Source organism: Aptenodytes patagonicus, chromosome 13 (assembly GCF_965638725.1).
Source record: "Aptenodytes patagonicus chromosome 13, bAptPat1.pri.cur, whole genome shotgun sequence".
NCBI lineage: Eukaryota > Metazoa > Chordata > Aves > Sphenisciformes > Spheniscidae > Aptenodytes > Aptenodytes patagonicus.
Window position 1 is genome coordinate 3,912,899 of NC_134961.1, and position 26,089 is coordinate 3,938,987.

At 47.2% G+C, this 26,089-nt stretch overlaps 1 protein-coding gene across 1 annotated transcript; it reads right to left on the minus strand.

Moving 5' to 3' along the window:
• Positions 1-296: 296 nt before the first annotated feature.
• Positions 297-23,237, minus strand: IL21R (interleukin 21 receptor). Its single transcript, XM_076350918.1, has 9 exons — positions 23,174-23,237; positions 13,370-13,444; positions 10,001-10,106; positions 9,188-9,384; positions 7,663-7,814; positions 7,071-7,248; positions 5,806-5,902; positions 4,936-5,017; positions 297-1,214 (listed from the first exon to the last, which is right to left on the minus strand). Exons 1-9 carry the CDS (start codon positions 23,235-23,237, stop codon positions 297-299), a joined length of 1,869 nt encoding a protein of 622 aa, XP_076207033.1.
• Positions 23,238-26,089: the final 2,852 nt, after the last annotated feature.

Genomic DNA, 26,089 nt, shown 5'->3' on the forward strand with positions numbered 1-26,089 from the left:
ATTTTCAAGGTACAGTTGCTTTTTCTGCCATTATAAAGGGTTTGACCTAGGATTCTAAAAAAAAAAAAAAAAAACCCACCAAAAAAAGGGAAAAAATCAATCATGTCAAGTTTGAGATATTAACAGGATAAGTGGCAATAGAAATAGGCATATACTTCTATGGACCTAACAGTTTTTAGTTGTATGCAATAGAGCTTACACAAAGTAAACCTTGTTTCTCTTCTGAATTTTGCTAACATTTTGCTCCTGGCACAGCATGGAAAAGGCCCTACACTCTGCAAGACAACATCAAGTCCTTAGTTTGTCTGTGTCCCATTAACAGGGCTGTCAGAGCGACAGGAGACCCACTGCTTGACGTAGCTTCGTGGAAAGTCCTCTCCTTCCCGCTCAAGAGGGATGGACCCACAGTTGGTCTGACTGTTTTGCTCAAATTCACAGTCAACCGGACTCCCACAGTCCGAGTCCACAAAGCCACTGTCAATAGTGTCCAAGTCTACGCAGATCATAGGGTAACTGTCACCAGGCCTTGCAATGTGAGGGAAGAAGTCATAGGAGCCTTCACTGTAGGAAACACTTTCACCATCAGGAAAAGTTAGAGAAGCTGGATTTTCAAAATCCCACTGATTAGGCTGCAAGCAAAGGGCTTCTAGGATGCTCCCCATCCCTCCTTCCAAAGCCCTTTCTACTTGCTGGTGGGCTGGGACACTTGTACTCCTCAGGTGATCTGTGGACACAGAGCCTGAAGCAAGTATTTTGTCCTGCGTGCTCAGGTCAGCCAGATGCAAGTCATTGGATATCTTTCTGTCTTCTTCATCATCAACGTTAACCCTGGGGTAACCAGTTTCTCCAGCACTACTATCTTCCTCATTGGTGTGCTCATGTCCCCTGTACACACGGTTACAGTTGTACTGGCAGTTACAAGGTGTAAATTCATCAGCCACAGTCACAGTGTCAATGGACAAATGCCCGTATGACCGGTCCCGAGTCCCACTGCTACTGTTTGCACGAGACAGCAGGGACTGGCTATCCTGACCTGGGGCAGTCAGGCAAGACACACAAGGTTTGCAAGACAGATCTTTTCTCAGCTCATGCAGCTCCTCTCGTGAGGTGCTGTTGGAAGGACGCATGGTGTAAACTTCTAGAACTTCTGGAAGGACCATTCCCCATTCAAAGAAATCGAGGGTCATTTTCGTATGGGATACACCAACCCACTTCTGCATAAAAGGACATACAGGGAGAGAGGGGGGGGGGGAGAGAGAGAGAGAGAGAGGATAGTATCATCAGGTTTGAGGTTCCACAGAAATGACCAAAGTTCTTATGCTTTTAGAGGCAAAGTCAAACTCCAAAATCACTGAATCCTCCAAAATAGCAGGATATGAGATGCTGTTATTACCAGACGCAGGCAGCTGCAGGAGAACTGACTCAATTAATTGAAAATAATTAGCTCTGAGAGGTTTGCATGGCTTTGCAGTTTTCTCTGTGCTGCAAAGAATGCCGCTGCCCATAGCAGCATTCCTTCGTGCATCAGCCAGAGGTCTCCTCCCAAATGTCCCATGCCCTATTGTCTTGGGCACTGCTTCTTTCAGGAAGGATGGTCCGCTTCTCCCCGTGTGCTGCATCTGCACCCAACAAACACACAGCCCTGCTCTGCCACTTCCCTCACCTCAGTTTCCTGGGAACAGGGTCAGAGCAAGGCTTCTCCTGACCTTCTGTATGCAACCATGCCCCAGACCAGCCTTTTCTCACAGTGACAAGAAGGAAGCAGGGGTAGGGAGGGGATGGGGACCTCAAAGAGCTGTAGCCTGCTGCAGATAACACTTACTTAGATGATTAGGGAGTGCCACACATTGAATCTTGCCCTTCTGTATCACCATTAGTATTCCATTCTGCCCTGTGCCATGCCTTATCTCTAGATCACGAGCCCCTTACATTCAGCCACATCTGGGAGTAAAGGCACCTCTGGGTTTCTCTGATCTAAGAACAAAGTAAAAGTTTGTTCTTTTTGAAGAAGTCACTGAATACAACACTCAGATCACAGCAAACCTTAGGCATGTGCCACTAATGAATGCCAGTGAGTCCTACTAGAGGATTCTGCAGTCCAGAGGCTAGACACAGCACAGACTCAAGACTTGGTTCTGCTCCCTGTCCGACACTTGCCTAAGGGCTGAGCTGCGTCAAGGCTCTTCTAAGTGCACCACTTTCTGCTGTGTATAAAATAGGTAACAATGCTGAGCTTCATAAACACTGTGAAGGCTTCTGACAGAGTGCTGCATGATCACTGGGTGTTGCCACAGCTGTGAGACTGCCTTAATCATATCAGCCTCCTGTCCGAAACTGCACTCAGCATAACTAGACATGAGCAAAGTACTTGGGAAGAGAACAGCTTGATGCAGCTTATTACCCTCTGACACAGAGCATGGAAAAATCTTCATTACAGCAGGAAGCACCAAGTCTATTTTAATTTATTTTTAACCTAAGCTACAAAGAGCTTATTAAAGTTGTAATGGACAGTGTCCTGGTTTCGGCAGGGATAGAGTTAATTTCCTTCCTAGTGGCTGGTACAGTGCTGTGTTTTGGATTTAGGGTGAGAACAATGTTGATAACACACCGATGTTTTAGTTGTTGCTAGGTAGTGTTTACACTAGTCAAGGACTTTTTAGCTTCCCATGCTCTACTGACTGAACAGGCTGGAGGTGCACAAGAAGCTGGGAGGGGGCACAGCCAGGACAGCTGACCGAAACTGGCCAAAGGGATATTCCATACCATGTGACGTCATGCTCAGTATATAAAGCTGGGGGAAGAAGAAGGAAGGGGGGGACGTTTGGAGTGATGGCGTTTGTCTTCCCAAGTAACCGTTACGCGTGATGGAGCCCTGCTTTCCTGGAGATGGCTGAACACCTGCCTGCCCATGGGAAGTAGTGAATGAATTCCTTGTTCTGCTTTGCTTGCGTGTGTGGCTTTTGCTTTACCTATTAAACTGCCTTTATCTCAACCCATGAGTTTTCTCACTTTTACCCTTCCGATTCTCTCCCCCATCCCACCGGGGGGGAGTGAGCGAGCGGCTGCGTGGTGCTTAGTTGCCGGCTGGGGTTAAACCACGACAGACAGAAAGTCACTCAAGGTGCAAAAGGCTATTTGAAGAAACAGCAGGAAATCCCTTTCTTAGAACTGAGCAGGAAGAATATTTCCTATTCCCTTTTGACAGTTCTTTGCAAATTCCTGCCCAACATGAATCTAAGGACCCATGTACACACAAGAGTAAACAATGTTCCTCTGCTTTCCCTTCTCTTTTTATGTCTTAACTTTTCCTCTAACATTTTCACTGCTTCCTACCCAATTCAGGACTGTTGTCTGCAGAGCATTACTATTGTAATTTGCTGATCATTATTCACAGACATAACCTAACCACTTGCTTTGATGCAGACAGGATGCAGTTGAATAAGCCCTATATCAATTGGTTTCTTGCCAGCCAAAAATGACAAGTCTGTTCACATATTAGTGATGTCACCACATCCTCTTGACATGTCCTGCCTGTACATCTTGTGCTGTGGCTGTGTGGGCAACTGCTGCTTTAATCTGCAAATTTATTAAGTTACTCAAGCTTTAGCAACTGAGGCTCACTCCCTTCCCAGCAGCACTGAACAGCCTAACTAGAAACTAGGAAGAATTTAATTCCCACAGAATAGAGAACCCCATGGCTTTACCCTGAGAAGAGCATGGCTCTTGGCATGCAGGGTGCTTTCACTTCCCCTGTGAGCACTTGCCCGTGACTCTCAGGAATTCCCACATTGAGTCCACCTGGTCCTGGTTCCTCTTCCAGAGAGCAACCAGGGCCACCTGCCTCACAAGAGGATGCAAGTACACCTCTGGTACAGATATGGGAAGCCATAATGAGGCTGAAAGAGGAAGGCAGGAAGGGAGACAGTCACTGCAGGCTTCAGCTTGAATGGCACCCATCCAAGACTACTTGCTTAACCTAATTGCAAACATCAGCCATGCAGCAGTGGGAAAGTACCTGAAGATCATTAGGGCCCAGCTGCTGTCCCTCTGCCAGAGGGTCCAAGAAAAAGCAGAAACAAAAAGCAGACACTGAAGTATCTCTGATCAGTGCTGCTGTAACAACAGGAACTTGTTCAGAAAAAGGCAGTGATGTCTGCACTCATATGCTAGCACTTTTACAGTTTGATAATGGCATTGTGAGTTGCTCTTCAACTTAATACAACCATTATTTATGGATGTTCAATGTTCTTTTACTTTTCTATCCTGAGAACTTCAGCAAACTCTGCAGTCTTTGCAAACCATTTTGTCACATGAGCAAGTCTGGCTGGTGTTAAATGAGAAGAGAATTTGAGAGGGCTAGGCAGAGTTACTCAAAGACACTTCCTTCATAGGGAGGCAGCTGCACTATACTATCACACAGCAGTTATTTGCCCCCAAAGCTCTAGCCATCTTTCCAGGATGATATGCATAGCTATTGTCTGCATGAGTGACTCTTCAGAGAGAACTACAAGGCTTAATGTTGAGCTCATGTCACTGCAGAGGCTGGAGTGGGAGATCTGGCTCTACAATGAGGTCTGCTCCATGGCCTTGATGGCAGCATGGGACTGGAGCTTTGGAAAAATCCCAGTTACTGTCCTGGTATCCCTTTGTCCACTCCCTTCAGGCTCTCAGGCTTCACAGATCACATAGGAGCTCAGCTCACCCACTGAGACAGCACCTACAGGGAATAACCATCACAGATGTGACAAAGGCCTTTGTGGCACAGAACAGACACTGGAGAGCTCTGGTCCTTTATATCTGGAGTCGTTTGGCATTCCCTTGAGATAGATTTCCCCTCCCACTGCCCTAATGAGAATCCCTGGCCCAGGATAGCATGATGGGCCTTTTAGTTTAACTTTGTCACGTGCTCCACTCGCTTGTGTAGCCCGTTTATACCTTGAAATCTCCATTATGCACCAGGTAAAGAGGTTTGAAAAAGGGAGCAGGGTCTGGGATGCAAGCCATCTTCTTCCACAAGCTGGAAGAGAAAAGAGAAAGGCTTTGGGGTTAAGCACACATTACAGATGCAAAGCAAGGAATCTCCAGATCCAGTTCAAGCAGCTGAAATCACCTGCCCAGCCTCACTGGCCTCACAAGTTAGCAAGTGGCTGAGGATCCAAGGCTGTCTTGTGCTGTCAGAGCCATCTAATGGCCTTTCTTGTGAGCCTCACAGGAGGTGGGGCCTCAGCCCTCAGGACTTGTGCACACAACATTCACGCTAAGGAAAGAGGTTCCAATTTTTTCCTTCCTGGAAAAGCACTAAGTGCTGGAAATGCATTTTCCCCTCAGGCTGGGCTGGCTCATGGTCTACACCTGCAGGCCACAACTCTGCCCTATGTACTTTTTCTGTGGCTATGGGCTGTGCCCACAGTGTGAGTGGGCACTCCATACCTCTGCAAGGGCACATGACCCTCCAAAAAGGAGAGAGGCCCCCAGCCAGCATTGAGGGGCCCAGCTTCGGAAAGGGGCAGGCCAGCCATGGCTACTGCTCCCATCTGGCAACTGCAGAGCCCAGACAAGACCAGGAGAACAGCCCAGGAGGCTGAGTGGCCCCTGCTTAGTCCCCATGTGCCATTGTCTTGTCCCAACCAGCAGAGCCCCAGAAAAAAGTAAGGCACTCTTGGCAGTACACCAGCTGGAGACCATGCTTTGCTGGCCCTCACAGGCCCATAGCTGTGTCCGTGCATGGGAAGGCTGCATGTGAACACCCCATCTTTAACAAGACAGAATAGGAGCATTTACTCCAGCTTCCTGAAGCATTCTTACCTCCGCTGTTTGGCCAGAAAAGTTGCGATTGAGGCAGCAATTGCCACGGCAACACCAAACAGCAGCAGCCATCCCATGCCTGTGGTCTGTGTCACTGCTGGAGAAAGAGACAGGGTCATTCAGGCTCACCTTGCATTTCTACCCTGGTCAGTAAGCAGGAGATGGTGAGAGGACACCCTCAATTTCTACCTCAGACTTTCTCTTAGGGACACTGAGGTTGTCACCTGGGGCCCAGCACTCCAGACATGAGGTCTGAATGAGGATGCTCAGAGGAGACTGCATCAATAAAAGGAGCAGTGTATCAGCTGTCCTATGGCCTGGCTGCACCACAGACCAACAGCTTGGGGCAGGACAGCTCCCTGCCTCAAAGACCCCTGGTGTTTCTGACTCCTCATGGTTTAGGGACACCTCCACAGATGATCCATGAAGTAAAAAGAGAGTGCAGCTGGCCAGAAACATGTGAAGAGGTGTTGACTAGGTGAGTGCTTGTTGGCTGCTCTCCACCTGTGATGGAAAGGAGCACCTTTGAGACCCAGAACTCAGATAACTCTTAGCAAATGGACCCTGACCCTACTGCTACAGCACCATGTAATACTTCAGTTCGAGCTGCAGATCAGTGAGAGCAGGAAAGCTCAGCACATCCTGCTGACATTGACCACAGTCATCCTGCCCTACTCTATTTGAACAAAGACTCCCTATTTTCATAGCCTCTGTTCCACCATGACAAGCACTGGTGTACTTCTGTGCATAAGGTACTGTGCACTCCCTGTGGAGTGGTGGCTACCAAGTGAAACAGCTGTGCCCAGTATGACCAAACATCAGAGTCCAGACACGGAACTTAGCCCTGAGAGCATGCTCCCCTCTCCCCTCAGCTGAAGGCAATACTAAGCCTCAGTAGTGGAGGCACCTCTACTAGATCTCCCCCATTTCTGAAAGCTGCAGGCAGGACCCTGGACGTTTGACACTGGAAAGGAAGCTGGAGGCTGCACTCCTGCTGTGGCACCCAAACCTACAGCCAACCCCACCAAACCCTCTTCCCATGGGCCATGCTGTAAGGTGAGCTTTGCAGCACAGTGAGAAGGTCCATTCAGACAGCACATATCAGCCTAGGCCTGGGGTTCATGTACTCAGTAAGCAAGCCAAACATGCTTGTCTTTATTAGACTATTTAGAATTTGTTCTAATTAATTAGATTTGATTAGAGTTCTAGAAGCATTCTCTGACATTGGACCAACTGGAAGGGCAAGGAGAGCTGGTAGTATGTACCGGCAGGGCTGGTTTTCAATGTCAGCAGAGGACTCCATTCACTCCAAAATCCATGGTAGCCAGTATCTTCTCGGGGTCTGGCTCTCACTTGGAACTCATACTCAGTGTTCACCTGGAGTTCCCATGGCAGGATCACCAGTGTCCGTTTATCTTCATGGACAGCTTTAGTCCTCTGAGTCTGTGAATGATTAAATACCAAAACACTCAGGGCTGGAGTAACTGCTCCCACCTTACCCTCACTGCTGCACAGTGAGGAGCCCTGCAAAGTAATCTCCTCTGCTTTCACGTTGTTTCTGCAAGGCCATGCTCTGGGTGGTCAATAGCTGCATGGGGCCCTGGGAGATCCTTCCATGCAGGACAACATGAGAAGCAAATGAACTATCAGCCTTCCCCACAGGGTCTAATACTTCTCAAACAGCTTCTGCTTCTCGATTTTTTTTTTTTTTCAGTTTTGCCTGTTAGTCTAGGCAAGTAAAGAGACACCTTTTCCAAACCATGAAAACCCTTCTTCCACGCCAGTGGTCCTATCCTGGTTGTGCTGGCCTCCTCTTTGCTGGTACATCCTACTTGATGGTAAACTGACATCACTTACCTCCCAGGTGTCGGTCCTTCTTTTATAACGCAGCTGATATTCCAGCTCCTCATTCAAGAAATAGAAAGGAGAGTTCTGGTAGATGGTTTCCCAAGAAATATTGTAACCCTCTGAGAACACAGCAGTCAGATTGAACGGTGGCTGTGGTTTAACTGGAAGACAGGATGGTGTTACCCTTCATAACGTTACTGCAGACAAGAGGTGGCCCAGCATGGTGTCAGCAATGCCGAGCAAGTAGGGAGCAAAACTGCCCTGGCAGGGGTGGTTCCTCCTACATAGGACAACATCCACAACATTTCTGCCTCTCAGGCTCAGCAGTCCTGAGCCATGCACAGAACCTCACACCTCAGCAGCATAGTGAAGTCAGGCCCACATTTCCCTGAATATGCCTTCTGCCTGTCTCTGAACCTCCTCATCACCGAAGGAGAAGATAAACACAAGGGGCTAATACCTCCTCGGAGATGTAAAGGGTAGAGCACCTTGTTCTTCTCATGACATAGAGGACTCCGTGTAATCATGGTCACTTGCAAAGTTAGGGAAATACCCCTCAACATAACAGACATCAGGAAAAACTGAGGCTAGTGGACACTGCATAAACCCAGTGGAAATCCCCATGTTGTAAGTGCCTAAAAGGCAAGCTTTTGTATCCCCTGCAGGGTGTTTTCATATATCGAAAAGCAGTAATGCACAAAGTCCAGCCCTAGTCTGCAGAGTCTGTCACTGAGCTATGATGCCTCTGTATGGGGACATCTAGGAGACATGCAAAGCACCACTATCCAATCTATAGCCTGTCAGTGGGGGCAAGACACCTTCCTGAAATGTTATGGCATTTATCAAAAAGATGACACTTCTCATGTAAAGTTTAATTTCAGAAGAATCCAGGTAGAAAAATCCTTTTTCATATGCTTGCATGGTACCTGTCTGCCTGGCTAACCACCCCTTTTCTTCAGTTTGCTGCACAACACAGAACACACCAGCATTCCACCAAGTCAACTGTATGATTGCACCCAGTCTTCCTGCCATGCAGAAGAGATGGTTAGGAATTGCCCCAGAAAGGGGAAGTGCCACCTTTACTGTGTCTAGGACACCTTGTGCCACCCATAATAATGTCATGTTGGTTCAGGTGTCCACTGCAAGAGCCTCCTGGGACTCCTGTGAGGACGTTTGTGGCATTTGCAATTAAAGCAGTTCCCTCTGCCCTTTAGATTCTAGCCAAGAACAGACACTTGCATAGTCTAGGTATGAGACTGGTCTAAGGTGGAAATTTATCACCTACTGCTTCATGAGGAAAAGGAGTTTCCCCATGAAGAGGCTGAGGCCAAGCCAGCTGTAAACTCAGCCTCAAGCATAAATGTTTCTGTAGTTTACAATGGCAACGTCTACACAGACCACTGTGCTCTTATTGAGTGCACACCAAACATAGCCCCGCACCACTGGCTGCCATGCCCACTCCTTGCCCAGACTATCCTAGCAGTTAGACATAAGGTCAGACAGTATTTATCAAATCCACTATTTTTGTACTTACTGTTCTCTGCCATATAAAAGCCTTTGGAAATCACATGCCGCCTATCAGCTATCTCTGTAACATTCACCCAGACTTTGATATCTGCCAGGAGTTCAGTCATGTCCACAGTGCACGTGTACTGTGTGTGACTAGTGTTCCTGGACAGTTGCAGGAGACTGCAGGCAGCCACAGTATTTTCTGGATCTTCCTCAGGAACCCTAAAACCACCAAAACAAACAAACAAGTCCACATCTACCACATGCTGTAGTTGGACTAATTTGTTGCTGAACCACCAGGCATAGAAAAAAGAAGGCAACATGTTCAAATCAAAATTTATCTTTGAACTTTGACAGATTTTTTTTGTCCTTCTAAGCATCTTTAAGGAGGAAAGTGATGCTGAAGTGTTTGTGGAAAGCAAAGGTGCCTGCCAGGGCTGCACAGCCCAGGACTGCACCCACTTTCTTGCTGGGGCAGAACAGCAGCCATACGGGGCTTGGACAAGCTGCCTGAGCCCTGCCAACACACTCAAGTGAAAGTCCATTGTTAACAGCAGCAAAGGGCAAAGTATTCCCAGGGCAGGAGAGAAAACAATGCCAAGGAAGCCAGAGTCAGTGTAGCAGTCAGTGGCAAGCAGTACAGTCAGTGGACACAGAAACCAGGGATCCTTTGCTACGGGAGAAACCAGTTGATAACTGGAGTGTGAGGTACCAAGTAAAAACCAGCATGGCAGCAAGAACAAGAATTCTACCTAACAAAGAGGACAGGACACCACTGTGTTATGGCCATGTTAGAAGTTCCTGCTGACTGTACTTTGCTTATCCTACTGAGACATACCATGTTGCAGTGAGGTTATATGAACTGGCACCCAAGTCATTTCTCAGGATACAGGACAGGGTCTGTACATAGTCCACAAAGCAAGTGAGGTTTTCACAACACGTAGCTGTAGGTTTGGAAAGAGAAAACACAATATCAAGCTTCCATGATGAAGCAAGCAGAACTTTATATCAACATACACAGTCCTCAGGGCTCCCACTAAACCTGAAGGGAACAGACCACCCTGTGCCAGCCCCCCCCAAAAGTCTCCCGTTTTGGAGCATCGGATGTGTTCCATCTCTACAGGGAGGCAAGTCATTGACAGCAAGATAAGCTTCAAACAAAAATCTATTAAAATGCTGTGGCAGCAAATGGTGTGCCAAAATACCAGGAAGTGCCCAAATTGTGACTAAATTTTCAAACTTCTGTCCCCACTTATACAGTCACTAGAGCAGTCACATATTATTTCTGCAGGAGTCCTAGCTTATGTAGCACAAGAAGCATGGTTACCCAATCAGAAACCGTGGCATATTCAAACATTTTAATGATACCACTTCCTAAACTGAGTACTGTTCTTTGCTAGTCTAGTTTTTGTTTTATGACATCTACATGGCACTCTGCACATTTTAAAAAAGTGGTGTTTTAGTAATTCTTTCTTTACCATTCTCTCTGCTTACTATTTTCTACAGCTTGATAGCTGCAGCATCAATATGATCAAAATGAAAGTATTGATTTCATGTCCAGTTCCAGAGGCTCGGAATATGCTTTCCATGGAATTTTGGCAAAAAATATTTCAAATTTGTAGTTACTATAATTTCCATAAATCATTCTGGCACTAAAGTGGTAGGCACAATTTATTAATCACTTAAACTGAAAGACTTCTAAAGAGAACTTGAAAGGCAATTGTAGAATTTGTGCTGGTCATTAAGAAAATTAGCTAATTTGAAAGTGGTCACAAAGCAGCATTTATGCTCTAATTGTTCTGCAAGAGCTCTGCTCACATATCAATGCTATGTATCTGATATGTGCTGTACAAAAGCACTGTTGTTCTATGCATAACGCACTTAAGTTATCTCCCTGGATTTCAAGCAGGGAAGATGGTAGTACAGTGAGGAATGTCTGCATTGGTGAGTCCTCTCCTGACAGCATCTTGGGCTGACAAGAGCCACCGCTACTACACTAGGAATAACTGAGTGAGGAAAGGCCTGTAGGAGATGCAGCACGCCATGCTGGTGCAAGCCATGCCTACTACAGTGACTATTCGTCTCTTACGTGTACAGTATCACGCCTTTTGATGGGAATAAAATTGTCATCATCTAGGGAAAGATCTCAAGGTTGTTACATCCATGCTTAAATCAAGCATGGGTCCCCCCCTTACTATCAGGACTGCCCCCAGCCTGATGGGAACATGTTACTTCACAGCCATCAGGCACCCAAAACCTCTGATGCTAACCATGTTGTGAGTTCACCTCCCACTGTCATTCTGTTGCTTGCTTGCCTGGTTAGAGAAGCTGCACTCCCTGCTTCCTACCTTCCCTTTGTTGAACACGCTTTGTGTTCAGAAGAGTTGTTTGCATAAGATGAAAGCAGGCCTACGTGATATGCTCAACAACCACAATGCCTGATTTTACAGTTAAAGAGAATGCTGTATGCAGAGAACAATCGACATGGAACACAGGCAATGTGTGCATTGATACACCAGAAACATATGTTCCACCCTCCAGATAAAACGACACTCCTGACAAACAGGTTGCCTCTGCATTTACAGTCACAATGCACAGCAGGCACATCCAGTGGAGGGTGCAGCCTAATTCTAGGTCAGAGTAAATTCAAAGGAAAATAAAGTCCAACTTTTCCCACTGGCTTCACTCATCACAAAAGTTTCTTCCCAGTCCTGTTGCATCAGAGCACACACTGCTCTCTCTACATGAGCTCTGGGCAGCACTCAGATTTGTGTGCAAGACTGCCCCCCCTGCAAAGAGTCAGGATGGCAACAGAAGAAGTTTGGGGATGCTCGTGACAGACCAGGCCAAAGGGCATACATATGCTTTATTAAACCGTAAGTGATTCAAATTATGTGGTTGTCACTTGTTTCATTTTGACTTTTTCATTTCACACTGACTTAAGAATTTTGTTCTAAAATTTTCATTAAGTTTTAACTCTCCATTTTGAGCCCTCAATAGGCTCTTCTGAGGGCCCTAGTACAAGCACTGTTTGTTCCAGAGTCTTGAACAACGTACTTTTTCTCCCTTAGCCTAAATTTACTCTCCTACAAAAATGGGGCTATAAAACACTTGCTTTCCTTTAGAGGGGGCAGCAAGTACTAATAAGCATTGCTAATTAGCATTCTTTATGCTATTATGTTAATCAGTCAAATGGACTACTATTCCTAGGTAGCTGGTAAGCTGCAAGCATATCTTCAGGCAAGAATCTGTTAACAAAATTAAGAAGAGGACAGCTTTTTAGTGGGAAGGGCATAATTAAGTGTCCTAAAATCAGTTAGATCTAGGATGATTTGTTCATCCTTGGCAGCTTCAGAAACAAACAAAAAACCCAAATACTTTTAACAGTAAGACCTAGTTTGGTCCAAACTGAAATTAGTACAGGGTAATTCCCTGGCTTGTGTTACACAAAATTTAGACCAGACATCACAATGGTCCTGTATGGCAGGGAAGATGTAACACTGAATTCATCTTTTCTACTAATTTAGGTTTGGAGCAGGTCCAATGCTCTGCCTAGAAGCAGCATGTAAATGCTAAACTTGCACCTGTTCCCTGCAGACACTTGTTGCTGCCTTTTTCTGTCCAGCTGACCTGTTCAGAAAGTCAGCTCTGAGTCAGCTGAAGCTTTCACAGTGGGTAGGAACCAGCAAGAAAGGGGGAGTGACTGCACAGTGCAGCCCTGAGAAAAGGGGCTCAGACTAGGAGAGGTTCACTCCACTGTCCCTGGCTGGCTGGCCAACAGCAGCCATGAACCCTGGGGATACACTGGTCTTGGCCACCAGAACTTTCCCTATAGCAAAGGTGTTTTTTTTTTTTTTTTTGGGGGGGGGGGGGGGGGAATCCTACTCTAATGTCAACAGGAGACATTTCAATGCAAGGCAGGCACTACCTCTGCACTCTCCCCACTGGTGCTGGTATGTATGTACGAGTGGTATGCAATCTGGCTGAGCTCTGCCCAGATGTGCACCTTCTTATGTCTGTCCTCCACTGTCCATGGAGCCTCTTCCATAACTTGTTATCCCATGGAACCCTCTCCCCTGGTACCCTATCTTGTGCTTGCTGTCCCATGGCAACCTTGTGCCATGCACATCTCAGCAGAGCCTGCATCAACAGCCACCAAGATAAATCCTGTGGGTGTACAGCCTGGAAGAGATATCTGGGAACTTACTGTACTGGAATAAAAGGAAAAAGGAGATACTCTGGAGCCACAGTTTGTTCCTCATGTTGGTTGTGACTGGATGTCCTGGAAAAAAAAAACCACAAGCTTAAAAACCCCCATACAACCAATTAAAAGTTCAGCTCAGCCATCTACTTTATCTTAAAGGTTGAGCTGGAATTAATCTTGCTTTCATTTAAATGTCTAAAAGTAAAGTGCCTGAATTAGGCAAGTCATCTCAGCTCTCCTGTATGTATCTACTCCATGGGCTAAGGGGAGATGACCAACAGCCCTGCCAGCTGGCCATAAACCAGGTCAGTGAAATCTCTGCTCCTTGCCAGCAGCATGTGCACAGAGAAAGCAGCAAAGTGACTGTAGCCTCAGTCTATCCATGCAACAGGAAGGCACTTGGGTTAAGTGCTAGCCCATTTTTTCTTCATCGGTTTCCTGCAACTAGAAATGGCTTGCAACTAGGAGAAGCGACATTGCTGTGACTTAAACATCTGTACAGTGAATTAGTCAAATAGAGTCTGAATGTCACTGTGGGTCTGTATGAGCAAGGCTTGTGAGAACTCATTGATTTGGCCTATCCATGGTTAAATAAGCATGGAATATCTAGTTAAGGGACTCCAGGAAGGCACACCAGACAAAAAACCCCAACAGCCTCCCATGTGGCACAGAAGAGAATGATGGACAGCACTCACTGCAGGGGAAGGCTATCCTGATGCAGTTTGGTGAAGAGAACCTACAGGAAAGTCTTTAGAGGACAGAGGATGTTTACAACACACAGATGACTTAAAATGAGCTCCCTGCAAAGTATTAGCTGTTGATACCCAGTACATATTTCGGCACTGTTTTCTCAAGCTACTCTGAAATGGGCTAGGCTTCCCGGGGACAAGACTTTGGAAAAGCAGTCTGTATTATTTTTGGGATATACTTCTGTTGGCAGCAAGTTGCAAGGATGCACAGACAGCAGGGAAGGCCCACATGCTGTGCCACAGAGCAGCAACTTTGTCAGTGACTGGACACACAGGAGCATCTCTGCAGAGCCCGAGAGCTCTGCAAAACCTCCTGCACCAGATTGCACAGAGGCACCTGTGAAAGTGGTATAGGTGAAGACTGGGCAGCAAGCTGTAGCCACCAAAAGATACCCAGTGCTCCTGGCAAGGCCTGGTGCAGGTCACAGAATCATAGAATGGTTTGGGTTGGAAGGAACCTTTAAAGGTCATCTAGTCCAACTCCCCTGCAATAAGCAGGGACATCTTCAACTACATCAGGTTGCTCAGAGCCCCATCCAACCTCCAGGGGTGGGGCATCCACCACCTCTCTGGGCAGCCTGTTCCAGTGTTTCACCACCCTCAGCGTAAAAAAAAAAATCTCACCATCCTCATTGTAAAAAATTTCTTCCTTATATCGGTCTGAATCTACCCTCTCTTAGTTTAAAACCATTACCCCTTGTCCTATTGCAACAGGCCCTGCTAAAAAGTCTGTCCCCATCTTTCTTATAAGCCCCCTTTAAGTATTGAAAGGCTGCAATAAGATCTCCCCAGAGCCTTCTCTTCTCCAGGCTGAACAACCCCAACTCTCTCAGCCTTTCTTCATAGGAGAGGTGTTCCATCCCCCTGATCATTTTCGTGGCCCTCCTCTGGACCCACTCCAACAGGTCTGTGTCTTTCTTATGCTGAGGGCTCCAGAGCTGAACACAGTACTGCAGGGGGGTCTCACCAGAGCAGAGGGGCATAATCACCTCCCTCGACCTGCTGGCCACGCTGCTTTGGATGCAGCCCAGGATACGATTGGCCTTCTGGGCTGCGAGCGCACATTGCTGGCTCATGTCCGGCTTTTCATCCACCAGTACCCCCAAGTCCTTCTCAGCAGGGCTGCTCTCAATCTCTTCATCCCCCAGCCTGTATTGATACCAGGGGCTGCCCTGACCCAGGTGCAGGACCCAGGTCCTGGAGTGCCTGTGCCTCCCCCCCCAGCAGCAGCAAACACCCATACAGTCACTCAGCAGAGAATGCCAGTGAGGCCTCTCCCACTTGGGGAACATTTGTGGTGTTTAAAAATTTCCCAGGTTTACTCAAATAATGAAAGCAAATTAAATTTAGCAGCCACCAAAAAGCCCCTGCAGCCCCACGTGAGCTCAGAGACTTGCTCTCAAGGCACCACAGTGTCCAGATGAGATCAGCAAGGCTCACTCAGGAGGTGCCACAAACACCTCATGGCTGCAGCACCTCAGCCCTGCAGTGGGAGCAGCCATGCTGCTGCTGCCCCTCCTTTCCTGCCAAACATACTGTGCAGATGAAGCACATGCTCCAACTCAGCAACGAGCCCCAGGCACCCTGCTCATCTCTCGCCTGCTGTGAGTGGCAAGACAGAAACTCTTTCCTCAGCCTCCATCCCTTCTTTCTGCATCACACATTTCCTTGAGGAAACACCTTTTCTTGACCCCTCTGGTCCCAGTTCTCCAAGTTTTCTCTGTATAATAACTATTGTCATTACCACTACTTCTGGTGGTGCAGACCCTGATTGCTAAGACACAGCCCACTATCTAACCCCACCTTGTGCTCCCACTTGTCATTCCACTGCTCTTCAAATTCTCATTCCTTTGAGGAAGGCACCCTGTTATCCTGCCACCTGAAACCTGCTCATCTGACTTCATGCTAAGACTGGCTGCACCATGAAAACAGACACCCTCAGGATGGTCAGTCTCCTGATGCTGATGCAGCATCTGCTTGTGACTCCCTAGCATCGAGGGCCCTGTTCCTTGCAACACATTTAATAGAAGAGCTGTGCCAAATGAACCAGCCACTGGGGCCCAGAGGCTACAAGCCCTACAGACATGATACATGTCATTGTCCACTGCCTTTTAAAGTCATCCTTCTCCCTGCAAAATACCTAGAACCTATTGTTGCTGGGCTCAGAATATTCAGGGGTCCCCCAGCTTAGGATGCCAACAACCTGCCCAAATGGGCCTGTTCCCACCCTGAAAGAGTGCACAGTCCCCAGGACTGCTGTTGTTCTTCCTCAGGCCTTCATGACCTCTAACTGACTGTAACCCAGCACATGCTCTAGACTGCAGGACAGACTAGTGCCATCTAGTACTATGCCCTGCTGCAGAAGCCCATCTCAGCATCACTTTGCTTTGTGACTGTCACACTCCACAGTCTCAGCCACCCTATAAGGCCAAGAAAGGCAGCTTGCTGCCTCTTCTTCAGCAGAGGAAGGAAGCATTGGGCCCTCAGAGAGCTCTGCAGACCCTCTGCTTGTTTCAGAATCCAACTGGCAGTGCCCCCAATGTTTCACGTTCATGATATTTCTGTAGCTCCCTCATTTTACCCCCATTCCTGCCTAAACGGACAGAGCAATGCAAGAGAAGTCTTTGCTACTTTTAGCTACTGGACCGTGGTTTCTTTAAAGTGCCTTCCCTATTTTCCTTCCTCTTCTCAGAGAATAGTACCATCAATCCAACGGGACAGGAAGGACTGAAAAGGAAAAAGTCAGAGCAACAAGCCCAAGTAGCTCATTGGGAAGATGTCTTATGGAGATATCAGAGGCTGCCATTACACACTGGAGAGAAGTTAACATACAAGGTTGTAATCTAGAAGGAAGCTTCCTGAGTAAGAGCACAGTAGCAAAAATAAGACAGAAAAGCAGTAGGATCTGCTAACACAGGTGAAGCAAGGAGATGATACTTCTTCACTTGGGACTCCACTGTCCCATCTCTTACCCTTGCCAGTGCCCACAGATTAGTCCAACACTTAATCTCCTTCACTTCTTACACAGTTCTACCTCAGCGTGGTGGGGAAGGACTCCTACCTCTGAGAGCACCATAGAAAGTGTCAGTGCTATGTGTGTCTGACCTCCTGGCTGTGCTCCAGGTTGCGATGACAGACATGGATGTGTGTGCAGAAGAGCTGGGAAAGATGCAGCTCTGCAGCAGTGTCTGTGATCTTTGATGGCTGGAAGACCTCACAGCTTTACAGAGAGATATAGCAGCCCCTGTTCTGAAGCTTCCTACAGTCAGGCCCTCTGCAAGCCTCAATTCCAGTCTATGATTAAGACCCCCACCTTTCCTACATCCCTCCATTTGTTACACCCTTCCCATTTGCTGCCATCTGTCAGCACCCTGCTCACGTGATTGTTCACTTGGAAGGAAGAATGGCAGCAGGCAATGAGCGGAGGCAGGAACTTATTCCCTGTCTGGCATTAGAAAAATCCTTTCTACCACCTCAATTTCTCTGTCTGAAATGGGGACTCTGAGACAGCTTCATGCATCCTTGAAACCCAGTTACTCAGTTCTTATAAAGTGTCAAGCATTGTACAGCTGCTAAACACCATTGCTGCAAACTCTGTAATATCCTAGGGAACAGTGTGTGAGAGCACAGTAATAAAGTTGATTAACCATTCATATAGATGTGCACATGTAAATGGTGCTACAAGGTTTTAATATACCAGAGAATAGGAAATAGAACCAATACAGATGCAGACATTTACAAAGATTTTTGTTAAGTATCTGGAAATATGGTGCTATAAGCTGCCAAAGATGGATGCAGTCTAAACTCACAATTTGAAGTGTCTGCAGGAAATGTATGCACTTACAAAACTTCCACAAAAAAAGCCCAATTAAGAACTCAGTTTAAGTAAAATAAAAACCCCTGGTATTTCCAAGCATGAGAAAATAAATTTCATAGCTACACCCAAGCAAAAAAGAGTGGAAGTCTCTCAGTCCATCAGTTATGTGCAAAACCAAGATTTCTTCTTGAAAAAAAATTCATTATCAATGTACACTGCCATCTAATCACAAAGTTAAAGCAACAGGGAGACAGAAGGATCCTCTAGCTGTCCAGTAGAGGCCAACAGCAATGACAGCAGGGGCACAAGGGCCACGTCAGCTATAGCAAAGATTTGTAGCGAAGTCAGATATCAAGCAGTAACAAACCAACAGCAGGGAAAATTGGTGGAAACATGGACATTACCTTGCCCCATCCTTTCAGCTGTCCATTTCAGCCCCCCAACACTTCCATGGCTGGCCTGGCTAAATCATTACTGCAACCGCAGACACTGCATGTGCAAGAGCTGGAAAGCAGGTGGATCTCATCAGCACTGAGTAAGAGTAAAGCCTACTTGTACACGACCAAGAGCTGTAGTGTATTGGAATACACAGTGATAAATGGCAGTTGACGTCACTGCTGTATCAGTATTACTGTGCTGATAGAAGGATGTGGTGAGCAGAGGAGGCAATGAATTCAGGTCTGAACACCCACACAATCTTTATTACTGTATTGCTCTGCTCTCTTACTCTTATGTGAGAAAAAGGTGGGAGAGCAGATAAAAACTCATAAGCCTCAGATCCAAAAGGTCATAGTGGGGCTGGTGGAGTTAGAGCCTTGCAGTGGGGAGGCATCAGTTCAAGGCATTAAATGGTTAAGCCTAACTATATAGTTCAGCATGTACCATATCAGAGACAACCAAGTACCACTGTGCTCTGCTTCCACCTGTCCCCAAAACAGCCTCTTGGGACCAGGGCAACAGCACCAATCCTCAGACCACAGGCAGGGAGGTGGTCTGGCTCCTGCACAGGTAGAGGGGCTCACCCCTACCCTGATCTCATGCCTGCAGCTTATGTCTGTGCCTCTGCAGATTGCAAGGCTGACACTGAGGGACGGTATGTCTACTCACCTCCATGTACCTTAAAAGGGGCTGCAAGGAGCCCAATGCATGCTCCTTGTGTCCTTGGGCAAGAGGGAAAGGAGCAGCACTATGGAGGGGACTTTGCACACACAGTGTAGTGTGGCAGTAGGACGGTAAACAACAAAGAGCTCAAATAACCCAAGGAGACTGCAGCAGTGAAGCGGACACAAAGCAGCTGGGTGCAGGGCGAGCAGGCTCCATGTTCAGCCCCAAGACCTGCTGAGCTACAGAAGTAAGAGGAAAAGGGACATTTGCTGTGGTAGGAAGACTAATGGGCTGTCTTCAGAAGGATGCAGGATAGTTTCATACCTCCTCAGAGCCCACTGCCCCTACTGCACAGTGAGAGGAGATGCAAAGACTTGGTGTAGCACAGCACAACCCGGCCAGGCAGCCTGCGGCAGCAGTGGCACAGCCAGTAGGGCCCAGCTCTTACCCAGACCTCAGGGGTCCTCAGGTAGCTATAAGGGAAGTTACAGATATGGGGGAGTCATGGCTGGTCAGTCTAAGTACAATACATCCTTGTAGTAGTTAAGAACAAAATAAATCCTATCCCCCGTGTAGGCAAGGATGCAGCAATCACAGGCCATAGAGGGCATAAGATTGTCAGAAGGTGCTCAAGACAGAAGATCCCAGCTCCATATTCAGCAGTAGCAGCCATCTCTCATGTACTGATAAGATATTTGAAAAATAATCAGGAGATTACTGCTTCCAGCATACATAACATCTGTTTGAAAGGGAGAAATCCGGACTTAAAAGGCTGCTGATCCCAGTCTGGAGCAATGAATACACAGCCATGGGGAACCTGCTAATAACAGTGCAAAGAGAGCAGCTCTGATTTCTATGCTGATATATAGGCAGGAACAAGGTGAGGTGTCACTATGTCAGGGGATGTTCCCAGGAGATTGTAAGAGCGTTAACAACATGCCAGAGTTTTTATAAAAGGAAGTAGGGTATTCGGGCCATAAAGCAGGCCAGCAGGTCTAAACCAAAAATATTAGAAAAGCTAACATGGATTCAGTTAATATACAACAAAAGGATAATAATACAGAATAATTACAGCCTAAGCAGTTATACAGAAAATATTAGCACAAGTGATTTTTCATCTCTAATGAGTTAAGTTTGAGAAAAAACAGTCAGTGAGGTGCAATATGCTTAAATTTATAAAGCAGTTGGTCTTGGAGTACTACCAGAACTCTTGTTTTAAAAATCAGCTCTGTAATATCAGATGCATATTATTGCATGTTTTAAAACTAGCATGGCTTGTGCCTGCCAGACTATCACTCTTTGGACTGATCACACATGCTGCCCCTTCCCTCCTTCCTCTGCACAGATAATGGTGCTAGCATACCTTGGAGAGTCCTGTGTAACCATGGAGCAAAAGCTGCACCGCTGTCCTGATCTGCTATCCTCACAAGAGGAAGCTATTACTAACTGCCTGGGAAATGTCTAGCTTAGCTGCTCAGCCTAATTGGCCCTGTGCTATCCCACACTGCACCCAACAGCGACAATCTCCACAATCCATAGGTGGCATCAGCTGAGACAGGTCTTTTCTAGAAGCTTGGGCCTGACACCACACCTGTAAGTGATCCACAAAGTGTGCAGAAGGAAGAGCTGGTCTCTCTTACAGAGATTCTGCTCCAAACACAATGAGGAATAGCTGTTGGGCTATGGAGCTGTACATACATGGAGAAGATCCTGTTACAACAGTGCACAACCAGCACATGAGCAGCCCAGTTACCAGCAACTGCCTGGCAAGCATGGTCAAGAGCCACCTGCCCTGGCCTGAATAGTCCAAAACATCTGTTTTTCCCCAGGGTGAGTCAGGGGCATAGGGGTGTTTACTGTATAGAGACAAGGAAAGAGAGGTAGGACTGAAGGTAAGTAATGAGCCCTAGGAGAAGGCAGCAGTGGCAGTTGGAACTTCCTTTTCTAAGACAGTTAATTTTAATTTAAGAAAGTTTATCCTTCACTGACTGCCAGAATTCAGATGTGTACAGTTTTCCTTCCCTGATGCTCACTGCTGGTGAAGCATAAAGCCAAGAGAAGCATTAAGGGCTTGCCAGAAGGCTGGAGTAGCTCATCATGCATGGATGTGTTGAAACTTAATGATTGATTCTCTTCTGTCATCTAGCACTGTGCCTATACCTGTGTGCATGTGCAAGTACATGCATGTGCACATGTGAAACTGTGCAAGTGCTGCAACGTGAAGAGCAACAAGTAGTCTTGCCCCTGCAGAGCAAATGCTTAACATATGCCTAGCTCTTCAGTCCTGAGAAGCCCAGCACAGTGTGACCCACCAAATCTCTCTCAGTGACTGAGAGGAACTATATCTACTATATCCAGCCTGGGAAGAGCCATGTTGTAGAACACATGCAGGATCTCTAGGAGCCCTGACACCTGTTGCCACCTGGAGCACAGTACATAGATACACCTCCTGCATGGAACAAAGCAAGTCAGCAGGCTCAGTGTGCAGTGACCATCTCCAGGGGCACACAGCTCTAGAGCTACTCTGTGCTGTGTGGGTACTGATTCCTCTACACCTGAGGTTCATGATACTTCAGGGCAGCTCAATCCAGCCCCCAAGGTAAAGCACTTGGAGACCTGAAGCAGTTCAATTGCCATGAATTTATATTGATTTGAGATAAGAGGCAACTACTTTCATCCAGCTGTAATCTCAGCCCAGCCTGCAGTGGCAATACTCACCAAGAAGCAAGTGTGAAGGGCACACCAGGGAAGGCTTGGTAGATTCTGCTAAAGTTATTGATGACCCAAAAGCATTTTGCCATGACTGGAAGAAGGGCAACATCTGTATGTATTTGTCAACAAGAATAAATACACACAGAGGAAATAACAATCAGAGCTGACAATTCCTTTCTCTAGGAGAGAGAATTAGTGACACTTGCAGTTACCAAGTTCATGATATGGAGGAAGAAGTCCCACACAAACAGTACTACCTCTGTATTTTCTTCCTGTCACAATAGAATTAAAACAATATCCTCAGCATCGTCAAAGATACAGACCTGGTATAACTCTAGGGTCAAAGGCACCTTTACTGGCTGGTGACATTTAGGAGGAAGATAATCATACATTACGATAAGTAATGAGTAAAAAATGGCAGGAGAACAGCTGAGACATGAGTAACAGTGATCTACTGGAAGGGAAAGCAATAGAAGAAACCACCTCAAAGCTCAGGAAATGGGGTAAAACATGAATGAGCCTGGCAGAAAGCGGAGGTGTTAGTCAGCAAAGCAGCAGGTTGAAAAACAACAAAGCTCCCCAGCTGGCAGCCTGTGAGCTGACACAGGATGCTGCACAGAAGAGGGAGTGCATTGCTTTCGGTCTGGGGAATGCTAAGTGCCACCTACAGAGACCCCAGCACCCTGCCCTCCTGCCTCCCTTTTGCCATTGCCAGTTGTCTCCTTGTAGCCACCAACATTGGGCTCAGCCTCTTGTTTTCCCCAATATACATCAAGTCCGAACGCATTCTGCATGAAGGCTGTAGTAGGACATCACTTTGGCTCCTGCCAGAGGAAAAGGGCTTACCTTCACAGAGCTGTGACTATGTGCGTCTTGCTCACACAGAGGGGATCGCACAGAGGCTCTTATCTTCTCTTAGGAAATCACCAGACACATACTGGTAAACAGAAACAGGAATGACTGTGCCTGTGAACTCACCCTGACCATCTGGAACAGAAACCTACAACTCTGCTCAGGCTCAAACCCACCACCCTCATCTGCACCATGCAAAAACATGCCTAGAGTATCTCCCCAGATGTCTCACTACACTGTATACATTCAGCCCACAGGAAAGCATGCTCTCCCCAAGACAGCCTCCACACCATCAACCTCTGAGAGCCTAAACCCCTTTGGATAGCCCACAGGCAGTACTCTCCCTCCATATATTTGTCAGAGCCCTGCACCACAGCTGGGTTCCTGCAGCTTCACAAACTAAGCATCAGCCTTTTCTTGTCTGTTCAGCTGATGTGTCCCATCCTCTCCACCCTCCCCTATCACAGCCATTCTCAGACTGATCCCAGATCACACCTTCTGTGTTTGTGCTTCCAAAGAGCACTGACTCTGCATGAGGTCAGCAAGTCTGTCACACATTCCCACAGTGCTCACCTGAGTCAGCAGTGCTAGCAGAACTCACTGCTCCTTTCATACAGGTTAGCAGAAACTGACCCATTTAGAGCCAACATCCATCAGCTTGTCCCCAGATCTCTGCTCATGGGGATACACCAAGACCAGAACTCTGCTGCTGGCATACAGCTATTTATGGCAAGAACCTCACCTAAACCTCTTGGATCTCTGTTTTACCACAGCTGTCAAAAATCAGCATGGCCCACCCATGCTGCCCTTACAGCAGGCCTTCCACACCTGAGGCTGGGTACAGCAATTGAGTGTGCCTTGGACAGCTTCTGGCATCTCTAATAGGGTGAAAAACACACTAGCTATTTTCAACCTCTGACTGTGGAAGCACTTTCAAAGCAAAAGCTAATGGCTCACATTGCATGCTGCCTCCATGTGGCAAGCAGTGAGTTGCAGGAGATGATCCGCATGGCAGACCACAGACTCCAGCAGCATTGCTGGCTCCATCCCAAACCCACAGAACATGCAGTCCTAACACAATTAGTGGCGTCTCATGTCACTGGCAGGGAGGCAGGGATGTACTGTGTCTTTAGGAGAAAAGGCAGGATGACGGTGCAGGATTGACAAACAGGCAGAGTTATGAGAAGCACCTTGCAATATGTTGGGGCATATTAACAACATTGGAGATAAACAGGATTTTCACAGAAACAGATTGCTCCAAAGTAACTAATGTTTCCAAAAATTCAAAATACATTTCTGCATAGAGAAGCCACAAGGCTTCGTGAGACTTTCTTGGGGCAGTTCAAGTTTTCTGAAGCTGTGGCTTTGCTATGATGCTGGTAGGAGTTCACTGTAAGGTGGCAGAAGGCAGGAACTTGTTTTATTTGAGGCTAAAAAGGCCCCATAACATGGGGTTATTGGCTCCACTAGAGCTCAGGGACCAATGCGATGAAACTGTGTCACATCAGTGTGTCTGCAGCCAAATCAGCACTGGTAAACATTTGCAGTGCTCAGCAAGAAGAGTAGGAGTCTGAAGGTTGTTCCTACAAAATGTAGGGGCCGGGGGATTCCATACTCCACAGTGGCTTTGGTTGTGGTGTGAGGCTCTTGCTTGAACAAGGAAGCTGCTTGGGTCCCCTGGTTGCTGTTCTGTGACCAGCTCTGCATAGCCTAGTTTCCACACTCCTTACCCTGCCATTGTGCATGTGCAGAAGTTGGAAAGTGATGTGCTAGGAGCAGCAAGAAGCTGAAACAATGGCAGGTAACATGCAAAATAGAGACAATATGGACAGCAGTTGAATGTATTGGTCCCTCACACTGGGGAGCGCAGCTGGAGGTTTTTAAGACAAGTCATAAGAACAGCAAAGGTGGCCTGACCAGAAGTGGGAAGAATCCCTGATGCTTCCAGATGACAGTGTCTGTTGCAGGGGCCCAGCACAGCTCAGAATGAGGCCATGGAATAGGTAGCACATGCTAAACTATGGGTCCTAATTCCTGCCCTTGTGGAGGAAACAAGGCACTTGATGGCTCTGTTGCCTCGCTCATGTTGTGGAGGAGCATACTATGTCAGACACATGCACTGGTTAGTGAACTCAGCACAGCGTGAGCCTGCCAGAGCCAGCTCCTTGAGACCTCTGCTGGCTGCTCAGCAAGGGCCAAGAGTTCTAACTTCAGGGCCAACCATGGCCAGTGCAGACCTGGTTCTCACAGCAACTCTCTACAGCATCAAGACGAGAACTGGGGACTGGTTACAACCCTGAGCGAGGTGTGGAAATTCTACCCCCAGAAGGCAGTCCAGTGCTTTCTCATCCTGTTATAATTCTTGTTGCTGTGTGGGTGACTCACTGCAAGTGAAACCGGCAGTGGCTGAGCTGGGGAGAAGCAGCCAACCTCAAACTCTTTAGCTTATGGCAAATTCCCCCATGTCTAAGAGCTGGGGAAACAGCAGCAAGTAGGAAAGTCCCAGTGATATGTTAGTCACTGACTCCGTAACCTTCAGGCAGAGGACAAACACCACAGTGCTGTGAATACCCTGCTCATACAATGGAGCACAGACAGGACCATGGAAGCGGCTGATCCATCACTGAACTGGGACAGGAGCTCCTTAGGACGCCTGCCACGCTCCATGGACTGGGGCAGGTCTAGCGCAGTCATCCCTCTATCAAAGACAGGCTGCAGGTCACAGGCTGGTACTATACCAACTCTTGCCATTACAATTGCCTCTCTGCATTCAGAACACAGAATGTTAGGTCTCCTGCACAGATGGTCAGAGTTTTATAGAAAGTATTCTGGCTAAAAGCAAAAAAAGAAGAAAACAGCTGCTCCTCACCCCTGTGCAGCTAAATGTGCCACAGTGGTCAGTTCCCCACCCTGTTCATCTAGGGCTGCAGCCAGTTTTTCTTCTCTTTCATCTTGCAGTCTTGCTGGAGGGGTAGAAGGTGGCTGTGTGGAAATTTCCATGTTGTAGAAAGCCACAGAAAGGACAGGATGGAAGCAGGACAGCACAAGGGACAAACAGAGCAAAGCACCTTTGGCCAGAGTACAGCAGAGATGTAAAGTTCCTTTCAACATTGCTTTCTCAGCTTGTGAAAGGAATGAGAATAGACAGGACTTAGCAGTGCTGCTGATGGCTGTTATTAGGTACTCTGGGAAAACACACCAAGGTATGGCAATTTAGTAAGCTTTAACTTTGGTTAAGTGTGTTAGTGAAGTACCTGGAAAGTGCCCTCTTCCTCACTCGGCTGTTTTTTTTCCTTCGCTTTGGAGCAATCTGCTTTGAGAGACAATAGTCCTGCAGCTGAAAACCAGACCGGTTCATTGGTCTCATTGCTCTGATTGTCAGCAAGTTCATGCTGAGCTGTTGCTTGGCTTCCGTCCTCGTCACCGCAGTTTAGTCAGAGGGGCCTTGAGGGCTGTGTGCCATGGCTGCAACAGCTGATGAAAAGCTGA

Bases quoted from the DNA above. Each gene is read 5' to 3' on its own strand.
- IL21R (XM_076350918.1), bottom strand. From the start codon at position 23,237: ATGGGTCAGTTTCTGCTAACCTGTATGAAAGGAGCAGTGAGTTCTGCT. The intron at 13,445-23,173 runs GTGAGCACTGTG...TTTTTTTTCCAG, and splicing joins TGCTAGCACTGCTGACTCAG to GACATCCAGTCACAACCAAC. The intron at 5,018-5,805 runs GTAAGAATGCTT...TTTCTCTTCCAG, and splicing joins TTTCTGGCCAAACAGCGGAG to CTTGTGGAAGAAGATGGCTT.